The sequence below is a fragment of the Spodoptera frugiperda genome, chromosome 24 (genome assembly GCF_023101765.2).
Source record: "Spodoptera frugiperda isolate SF20-4 chromosome 24, AGI-APGP_CSIRO_Sfru_2.0, whole genome shotgun sequence".
NCBI classification, from domain to species: domain Eukaryota; kingdom Metazoa; phylum Arthropoda; class Insecta; order Lepidoptera; family Noctuidae; genus Spodoptera; species Spodoptera frugiperda.
Genome location: NC_064235.1, coordinates 5,549,962 through 5,560,893, shown reverse-complemented (window position 1 = coordinate 5,560,893; position 10,932 = coordinate 5,549,962). Strand labels below are relative to the sequence as shown.

At 36.1% G+C, this 10,932-nt stretch overlaps 2 protein-coding genes across 2 annotated transcripts in view; both read left to right on the top strand.

Annotated features, from left to right (window-relative positions):
• Nucleotides 1-10,932, top strand: part of LOC118278529 (60S ribosomal protein L32-like) — a 92,009-nt gene that overhangs the window by 26,894 nt on the left and 54,183 nt on the right. The gene's annotated exons all lie outside the window — the stretch shown is intronic.
• On the top strand, nt 107-10,280 carry LOC118278526 (DNA/RNA-binding protein KIN17). The gene is made up of 7 exons (XM_050703692.1): nt 107-651; nt 3,343-3,535; nt 4,217-4,361; nt 4,712-4,865; nt 8,064-8,223; nt 9,211-9,333; nt 10,015-10,280. The coding sequence occupies exons 1-7, from the start codon at nt 344-346 to the stop codon at nt 10,087-10,089; spliced, it is 1,158 nt and encodes a 385-aa protein (XP_050559649.1). The 5' UTR covers nt 107-343; the 3' UTR covers nt 10,090-10,280.

Genomic DNA, 10,932 nt, shown 5'->3' with positions numbered 1-10,932 from the left:
GTAAAATCACGTGTTTAAAAATAAAAGTAATAAATAAAAGTTGAGTAAAGAATTTGGAAATACGGAACGCAGTGTAGTGTTTGATGGTGAAATAAAACGTCGTTTCATTTATTATCTGTGCGTGGTGTCAAGTTGGTCGTGTCGTGTTCGTGTTGTTTACTCATAATTTACGTAAATATTTTGTGCTCAAAAATAGTGATATTTCTACAAAACAACATAAAAAGCTGTGAATTTAACCTCATAAACCCTAAAAAACTAGTATAATGCTGTGATAACACCCAATTTCTTAAGTTAAAAAGACTCAAAACTTTTCATTGTGTAACCTCGGAAATTTATCAATAAGATGGGTGGAAAGGCTGAAAAAGGTACTCCAAAGTACATTGCGAACAAGATAAAGGCTAAGGGCTTGCAGAAATTGCGATGGTACTGCCAGATGTGCCAGAAACAGTGCCGAGACGAGAATGGATTCAAATGCCATACTATGTCGGAATCACATCAAAGGCAGCTGCTACTGTTCGCTGATAACGCCAATAAGTACATAGATGAATTCTCCAAGGAGTTCGCTGATGGGTATTTGGAACTCCTTCATCGTCAGTTCGGTACGAAAAGAGTTAATGCGAATAAAGTGTATCAGGAGTACATTTCTCATAGGTGAGTTGTTTGTTGGTTTATTCTTGTTCTAAAACCTTTGCTAGGCCTCTACAACCGACTTTCCAAAAGGAGGTTCTTTATGCGGCTGGTTCCTATGTCCTTTTTTTGATTGAGCATTAAATACCATGCTTGCTTAATGCAGGCTGGCGTTCCAAACTTACAATTAGAAATTATAAGCCCAGATTTCCTCACGATGTTTTCCTTCACCCTTTCTCTCTAGTGTCTAAATAATCTTAGAAATTGCATATATAACTAGGAAAAAGTCACATTGGTACTTGCTATTGATAGGTTTCGAACCTGCAATCTCATGCATGAGAAGCATTTCAAGTCTGATGACGTTCAATTTAATACATTATCTAACTTTGTGAGATCAATTTTACTTAAGTCTTATTTTTTGTATTTTGCATATTTTAATCATGCATAAAGATTTTTATATATTTAATGCCAAAAATGGTGGTAATTTTCTTAAAGATGTGCCATGTCTTACCTTGTGGGTACTTCTACAAAAGTTGGACAAATTTTACCCTCATTTTGCTTTTTAAGTTTTTGATGAAAAATAAACAGTTTTTTATTATTAGGACGTAGGTAAGATAACCATTGATACGATTTTGAATCAGGCCAGTCACTTTAGCAATTAGTTTTTGAGATATTTCGATTTTTGTAAATTTGAATGCCAGGGAACTGACGAGGTTACCATGGAACTGATTAAAACACACAATTCATAGACAATTTTAGATATATTGAATACAAAACTAATATTTTATAATGGCACATTGTTTTAAATCAAATGACATTTAAACTAATTAAGTACTTAGTGTACATGTAACAAAATTCACGTTTCTTGCTTAGATACTACAAGTAATCTTTAACCAGTCTTTAAAGCAGTCTTACTGAAAACGTATTTAATACTGAGTAAGTTTCCTTAGTAATAGACAGTATAAATATTAATAGTTATGAACAAATTAATAATTTAACAAAAACTTTTAGTTATCAACCACTTTTCCAGATATCACTTTTCTGAATTCGCTTTATCTTAGTAGTTCCTAGTTTTTGGAAAGTTTTCTTCTAGTTGCATTTTCATGACTTCTCCAAAAGAGCTTTTTTTACTAATTCTCGCTTTTTCGCCACATCTTCACTCATTGCTTCGATTCTAGTTTTAGGTGTTTTTTCTGCGGATTTAACTATTTTTTTCAACTGTTGTTTCACACGCTTGTACTTCTGACGCTGACTGTTTGGTTTGGTTTTAAGCTTTGCAATAACATCATTCATTTTTTTTTATTTGCTTGTTTCTGCGTTTTCGTTGCCTTAAGCTTCTTCTTTTGGCTTCTAAGGCTCTTTGATTTTCAATGCCATCAGCTGCAGGTCTGTTAACATGTATTGCAAGATCTTCAGCTTCATCGCCGGTGGATGGGGGTGAGTTTTGCCGGATAAAATTATCCATATTCCGGTTTAACTATTGTTTCCGTCGGTAATCTTTAGCATACCCTTTCCAGTTTTTTCTCGTTATACGTTGTTCCCGCGGTGTCATATCTTTTATACTTTTTCTTTGCCCCTTTTCTTTTTTTTTTAAATATCTTAAGCGTTCTTTTTCCTTGTATTCCGCTAATTTAACAGGGTCATTTCTTATTCTACTCAACCGGGCCTTTTCGGCTTCCCTTTTTTTGCAAAATTTCTTCTCTACTTAATTTTTGTTTTTTATTTGTAGGTGCCATGGTGTTTTTATCTGAAATTATGAAACATATTGTATACCTACGATATCTATCCAAATTTAAAGGTCCTGGCATTAAAATAATCAGTACCGTGGCGATACGTCAGTTCCGTGTCGAAGCATCGGACATAAAACTGACGACACGGTACTGATGAATAGGACACAAATTCTAGGTTATAATTCAAAGTATCGTTTTTACGGGTAAATTTTGTTAGTAAGATGCAACATTATAACAAAGTATACCTTATTTTAATTAAACTGCAGGAAAATATATAATAATAGAGAAATAATTACTCACCACGGAACTGAAGTCTTGACTGGAACAACACGTGCGTACGCCGCAGCCTGCTCGCTGCCACTGTTTTTGAAATCGCGGCGCGGGACAAAATGGCATCTGTAGATAACTTCACCACCTATACTTTACTGAGCGATGACCTTGACGTATGAGCATTGATGTTTCGCGGGAATTTCGAATGTTAATATTGCACACGGAACTGACGAGTAAAAGTGAAGACAACGTATAAACGTAAATTTTATACTATTATTGTTTTAACTATATTTTAAATTGATCTAATATAGATTATTAGATGTGTCTAAGTTTGTAATTCAGAGGTAAGAGGTCATTATAAATTGTATACATTTCGAGAAAAAATTAATATGTGGTGTAAATTGGGAATGGTGACACTGACAAGCCAAGGTACTGATGATTTTTGACTTATCGATTACGTAATTTTTATAACTTATATTAAAAATAAAACTAAAATTGAGTGGACAGCTTAAAGTGACCTAGATAAAATGAAATATAAAGAAATATTTACAAAATATACTAAAATATTTCTTATATCGACTGATGACATCAAGTTGCCCAACTTTTGTAGAAGTACCCTTGTATATTTTATTATTTAAAAAAAAAGACCTGTGGACCACCACAGCTCATGCTTAATCTTTGTCTTAAGTCATTAACATTATATTTTTATTTACAGAGACCATCTCCACATGAACGCTACACAATGGGAAACTTTAACGGAGTTTGTGAAATGGTTGGGTCGTGAGGGCAAGTGTGTTGTCGATGAAACGGAGAAGGGATGGTTTGTGGCGTACATAGACAGGGATCCGGCTGCGATAGCCGCGCTGGAGGCTAAGGCTAAGAAGGAGAAGATGGATAAGGATGATCAGGTAATTCTTTATAAGTTCTTCTTCTTATGGTGCCACTTCATTATTGAAGGTTGACTATCAACTATTGATGTGTACAGTACCGTCAACGCAACTAGGCAGGTCTGAAGTTAGGCTTTGCAAACTTTCGCGCAGGTACATTTGTGAAGAAAACTATTACTGCAATATTATTTTTTATAAACCTAATGTACTAATAAAACTCCCTAATCAGTGACGAAGTATAAATAAACCAAATATATTATTTTTTCATAAACTGCTTTAAATCATAAATGAGTTTTCTTGCTTGGCGATTTAAAACTAAAACTGGTCTTCACTTAATAAAAGTCATGGATTACTCAAGTAAGTAATGGAGAAAAGCTCTAGTAGTTTCATTTCTACTAGTTATTTAGGTAGGCTACCCAGTAGACTGCGCGACGTCGCCGCGTCTACGCACGCTGCTCATGATGAAGAATCCTTCTGTAACTCGAAACTAGTAGAGCTTTTCTCAATATGTGTATCTGTGTAAACCATAATTTTTAGTTAATTTAGTATGTCTCACATACATACATACTACATAACTTCACGCCTGTCTCCCATGGTGGTAGGCAGAGACAATGGATCGCCAATATGTCTCACAATAGTTATCATAAAAATATTGGTCTTCACTGTTTTTTATTGTGAATAATTACGTTTTGTCTTCTCTAGGAAAGAATGCTAGAATTCATACAGAAACAGGTAGAACGTGGGAAGAAGCAGGGTGCTTCTGACGGGCCGTCGTACTCCGAGTTCAAGAGGGAGAGCAGCCAGGAGAAGGTGGTGTTGAGCTTGAGTTTGAAGAGGAAGGCTGAAGGTGAGGTTTCAAAGCTTTTTTATGGTATAAGTCGGTAAACTAGGAGACACCGGCTGGTGGTAAGCAATCGCCACCGCCCATTGACTACTGAATCACTAGAGTACTTACAAGTATGTTGCCGACCTTTTGGGGTTAAAAGGGTTGTTTGGGAATCGGGGATTGGAAAGATTGGGAAAGGAATTAACGCAAACGTTGTTTTATCCATTAAGTCGGGCCTGACGAAACTCAACACAAAAGGAGATGTGGCCATAAAAAAATATTCGTCTATGATGACATTACCACATGACCAGACCACACGAAGCAAAAAAAGGGGATTTATGATTTTAACCCCTATTCTAACTTTTTTACAGAAAAGAAAGCAGAACCGTTACCAGTTTCAGCTCTCAAACTAAAAGGCAAAGAAGAAAGTTCCAAGAAGCAGAAGATAGAAGAGAGTAAAAGTAAGCAATCGGCTTTAGACGAGATCATTAAGATGCAGGAACAAGCCAAGGAGAGAGCTAACAGGTGAGAATATGAAATGATTTTGTTATTGTGGTGTTCCTGATTTAAGTCTATAAGGCATATTGTTTAGTTTTTTACGTATTTAGTCTCTGACTTCCATGTGTTAAATGCATAGGCGTAGCCAGGGGGGGGGGGTTGGGGGTTCAAACCCCCCCGAAAAATGCGTACCTAGACATTACAGAGCGTTATTTTTCTAGTTAGCATAGTACATCCCCTGTTTGGCAAAGGTCTCTATGACTACCTATGAATCTGTTTATTACATAAATTGTTTCACACATTTAATGGGTCAACTTTCTTGAATCCCTCCCGATAATTAAACCTGGCTACGCCTATGGTTAAATGTTATGCATACCTGTTATTTGCATGGTTACTTAAAATGCCATTATTTTGTTGGTTATGTTCATTGAATATGTGGGTGACTGTGTTGTTGGTGTGCTTATTGTTAAATAAATAAATAAATACTATACATATTTTTGCATAGCACAGAGGTGTCTAACGCGCGAATACTCAAACGCTACTCAATTTTAAGACGCTCTCAAACCTAGTTCTGCATCTATCAATTCCTTATAAAATGTCAGAGATAGCACGATATTTAAGTACAACTTAAAATGAGTAGCATTTCAGTATTCGGGCGTAAATCTATAAATGCTAAAGGGTGATGATGAGCACCAGAGCGCCATGCTTGATAAAATAATAAATTGTGTAACAGCGCCATCTATCGTCGCATTCATTGAACTTCTTGTAGGTTTACTTTTACTGATTACTGCACTTCGTGTAGGTATCTGATACAAGCTCACTACAGGCAACATCTGCAGCATTAGATAATATATTTTTGCTTTTATTATTATAGTTATACTTTTATGACTAGCTGTTGCCCGCGACTTCGTCCGCATAGAATAATGACTTTAGCAAGAATTTGGGATTTTGATTACTTTTCTAAAATAATTATAGCCAAGTTACTCCTTAGTTAGCACATCAGATACCTTACAATAAAAGTCGATTGTGGAATGAACTTTCTGCCAAGTTTTTCCCAGTAAGCTACAATATGGGGTACTTCAAGGTTTCTTAAGGGTCGGCAAAGCGCATGTAATGTACGCGACATTACGTGCCGTAATGTGCATATGCATCTCTGCCTACCCCTTCGGAGATAAAAGGCGTGATGTTGTGTGTGTGTGTGTGTGTTTGTTTATTATATATTATATACAGGGTGACTTTGAATTCGACGTATTCCTCTCTGGAGGTGATAATACAACTAATTTCCTACAAAAATAGCCCTGAGGTCCTTGGGCGGAAAGTGGCTAGTTTCTGAGATATTCAACATTTTTGGTTTTGGTAAAAAAATCCTAAATTGATTACAAAAACATCAATAAATAAAAAAATACTAGTTGGATTTTAGTTATTTTAGTTTTAATCAGTTGCCAATACATCAGCTATCATTTATAAATACTAATAATGGCAGAAATATCATTCGTTTTAAAATAGCAAATAATTTCCTATGAAATTTTGTTTTGTTTCACTAATTTGGTCAATGGAAAAGTGGATGTATTTCAAAAAAAAAATATGACACTAAGCGTACAAACTATTAGAAAAACTTCCTTGGTTTATTAGCTACCCAGAAACGTAAAATTATTTACAAAATTCCCAAAAACAAATGAATTAATTGATGATAAGTAGAGTGTAAAGAGAAAAGCGCAATTTCAAAAACATCTTAATTTGCAAAATTTTGTTCAAAATGATCTTCCCTACAACGAATACATGCCCGAACACACTTCCTTATCTCTATGACGTTCACTCTTGGGCTGAATATGCGTTTTATTTTGTCACTATGTTTTGGAGAAGAATTTCGATGCTCGGCCAATTCCCTCTGCATAAACAAGGGACTTCATGTAAAAATCAACCAGCGTTAGATTTCGGAAACCGTGCTTGCCATGTAGTTGGAGCCCCGTGCCAATATAACGCCTGGGAACCAAGGTATCCAACCATTGCCCCACAGTTGTTCGATAGTTAGTGCGCTGGACAAACTATCACAATATCCATTATTAGCCACAAAAAAGTCAACAAAATCCGAAAAAGTAAACCATCGTTAGCGCATCGCGGTTTTAATTCAAATGTTTGCAATCATAAATAATTATTTAATTGGACCCTACTTTTCATCCAACAATTTAAATGGTGAGAATTATGAAAAAAAATTAAGGAATGTAAGAATTTAAAACAATGACCCTAGTCATTGTTTTAAATTTGAATTTAGAAACAAGATGAATTAACTTATTCTACTTATTGAATTAATTTATTAATTTGATTGACGAATTTATTCCACATGACGATTGTCAAGTGCATTATCGAACTACTGTGCGGCAATGGTCGAAAACATTGATTTTCAGGCATTGGATTAGTAGGGCGGTCCAACTACATGGCATGCACAATGACCAGAACCTAACGCCGGTTGATTTTTACATAAAGTCCCTTGTTTATACAAAAGAAATTGGCCGTGTATCGTAATTCTTCTCCGAAACATATTTGAAGATAATTACGAAATAAGACGCACATTCAGTTCAAGAGTGACCATCATAGAGATAAGGAAGTGTGTTCGAGCATGTATTTGTCATAGGCGATGTCACTTTGAACAAAATTTTGCAAATTAAGATGTTTTTGAAATTGCGCTTTTCTCTTTACACTCTACTTATCATCAATTAATTCATTTGTTTTTGGGAATTTTGTAGATAATTTTACATTTCTGGGTAGCTAATAAACCAAGGAAGTTTTTCTAATAGTTTGTACGCTTAGTGTCATATATTTTTTTCGAAATAAATCCAGTTATCTAATGACCAAATTAGTGAAACAAAACAAAAGTTCATAGGAAATTACTTGCTATTTTAAAACGAATGATATTTCTGCCATTATTAGTATTTACAAATGATAACTGATGTATTGGCAACTGATTAAAACTAAAACCACAAAAATCCAACTAGTATTTTTTTATTTATTGATGTTTTTGTAATCAATTCGGGATTTTTTTACCAAAACCAAAAATGTTGAATATCTCAGAAACTAGCCACTTTCCGCCCAAGGACCTCAGGGCTAATTTTGTAGGAAATTAGTTGTATTATCACCTCCCGAGAGGAATACGTCGAATTCAAAGTCACCCTGTATACTATTTGTTTTATACTTTGTACTGATTTTAATATAACTTGTTGATTTCAGGAAAGACTACTGGCTCTGCGAAGGTATTGTAGTGAAAATAACGACGAAATCTTTAGGCGACAAGTTTTACAAGAAGAAGGCGGTTGTTGAGAAAGTGGTCGACAAGTACTGCGCGCATGTCAAGCTTACTGATGAAAATACCAGGATTAAGCTGGATCAGGTAATTTTTCTAAATTAAGTAGCTTATGTCTACGGATTTGCTCGTAGCACTAGTCTTTGAGTTGTTAGTACGGATAATAAAGGGAAATCATGTCGTATCGTCACGTCTTGAGTGCGCGGTTGATGCGGTGGCTGGGCAACCGGCTCTCGCGCAACGTGTAGGGGGTTCGATACCTGCAACAACTCTTTTTGTGATCCACAAATGGTTGTTTGACATAGAAGAAAATCCTAAAGTGGGGGAAGGTTTTATTTTTGTTTTGAAAAATACCGGCTTTTTATCCCCGAAGGCTTAAGTAGAGGTGCACGTCACGGCACGTAATGTCACCGTACAAAGTACACCCACTTTTCACCATTCTTGTGTTATAAGTCCCATGTAATTGAGGGTGAGCCTATTACCATATACTGGACACAATTCCAGAATCTGTGCTACTACTGAATTTTTTTTGACATAATTGAAAAAACCCCAGTAATTCTTTGCTCGACCTAGGAATCGAATCCGAGGTCCTTTGTCTGCCAATCGCACTTGCGAACACTACACCAACGACGAAAAAACAAGCTCTTTTTTAAATCTTTTATTAAATTAATTTGGGGTTTTATCCCAATCGATACGTTAACCCTATAATTCCGTATACTTACTTCTACACAATAATTACCAATCTTATACAAATACATACATACATACATATCGTCACGCCTTTAATCCCCGAAGGGGTAGGCAGAGGTGCACATTATGGCACGTAATGCCGCTATACAATGTACACCCACTTTTCACCATTTGTGTTATATAAGTCCCATGTAATAGGTGGTGAGCCTATTGCCATATACTGAACACAACTCCAGACTTCGTGCTACCACTAAAGAAATTCCTCAAAATTAAAAAAGGCCAATAATACTTTGCTCGAATTCCCCCTTGTCCGGACCACTCGACCAACGTCCAAAAACCAATCTTTATAATAATATATTATGTAATATTACTTCTTTATTACAGAATCACCTAGAGACCGTGATCCCGTCGACGGGCCGGTCCGTCCGTTTCGTGAACGGCGCGTACCGCGGCGCTACCGGACAACTAAGGGAGATAGACATTGATAACTATTGCTGCGATGTTGAGGTTTGTCGCATTATTTATTTGTAGTATTCGAGTCCGTTCACACAGACCGGATCGTTTTCTTTTTCTTCTCCTCTAATAACATCTTCTGATTTGTTTCGTTGCGGGATCCAAGACAGTCATTCATGTCCCTGGGACGCGCCGGACTTCAGTGTTCCGGTGTTTTCATGTTTGTATCTACTGTAGATCCTGGTGCACAGGAGTTGCAGCGGTATGGGAGGTTGTGGCGGGCTTGTCCCAATAAAAAGAAAAGACTGAATCGTATACGCTTGGAGTCAGTCGCAACGGAGTCGCCTACTATTTCACATACATCGGTTGGAAGCGTACTGAAAGCGTATGCGCGCTTGAGAAAAAGTACGCGATCGGCGCTGGTCAGCTCCTGTTATGATTTCACATTAAGCGCCTTCAAGCATTCTTAATGACATAAGCAGTGCACATGAAATAAGAAACCCTAATACAAATACTTAAAACTCTGTTTTCAACGTGATAAAAATTTGCTCTCCTCTCCGAGCCGATCTGTATGAACGGACCCTTATAGTATTTAAGCGGTAGGCAGAGGTGTACTTAGAAAAAAAGAACGTTCTCAGTTTCACCTGTATGTATGTATGTTTATGCGCGATTATCTCGCGTTTGACTGAACCGATTTTGATGCAAAATTATAACGTTTTTATTTATTTTTTTCAGATTTCCGAAGGACCTCTAACCGGTCGTGTAGTGAAAGGTGTTCAATACGAAGATATCAGCAAGCTAGCGACGTGACAAGACCAACATATGTAACTTTAGCTCCTAAGGGGTAGACAGATGTGTATATATAGGGTGGCTGGTAATTAGTGAACGATATTTAAACACATGATTGTACTCATAATTACAAACAACTTTCTCAAAGAAACTTTTTTGTATACTCATTAGTTTTATTTTTATCACAATGACAAAACAACTAAATTTCGCGCGTGAGGGGTGCGTTCGCATGATCAGCTGTTAGCAGCTAAAGTTTCAAAATACCTACTTAGTTACTAGTCTGTCAATAACGCGACTGCGGGCGCCTCGTCTCGCGAAATTTTGTTGTTTTGTTATTGTGATAAAAATAAAACTAGTGAGTATACGAAAAATTCCATGTTTAAATATCCTTCAGTAATTACCAGTCAGCCTTTATAACAAAACTTTTTTGTCCAATCCCTGCAGCTGTCAAATGTTGAACGTCCAATTGTGAGACACTAGCCAATTCCCTAATGGACGAAAAACGAGAAGTTCGCACTAGCGCTGTCTTGTAAACAAAAAGACATTAGCATTGAAACTCCGTGACACTACAGAGATAGATAATTGTTTGATTCTGATATCGAGCCTGTGATCCGTCTATTAACAAAGCAAAATAGTACAATTGTCGTCTATAAAAATAATAATCATAAATGGATTCTGGCCATAAATCGAAATTTTACCTTATACTTTTGTAAGCAACTCAAAATCTAGCCAATAAGTAATTTTATAATTATTTTAATAAAATAATTTATATTTAAAATTGGTTTTATTTGTAAATTACCTTTTGTTTACTCACTTCCCGCCCGTAAATACACGATACGTCACTTGGGGCTACCTCTAGGTCTC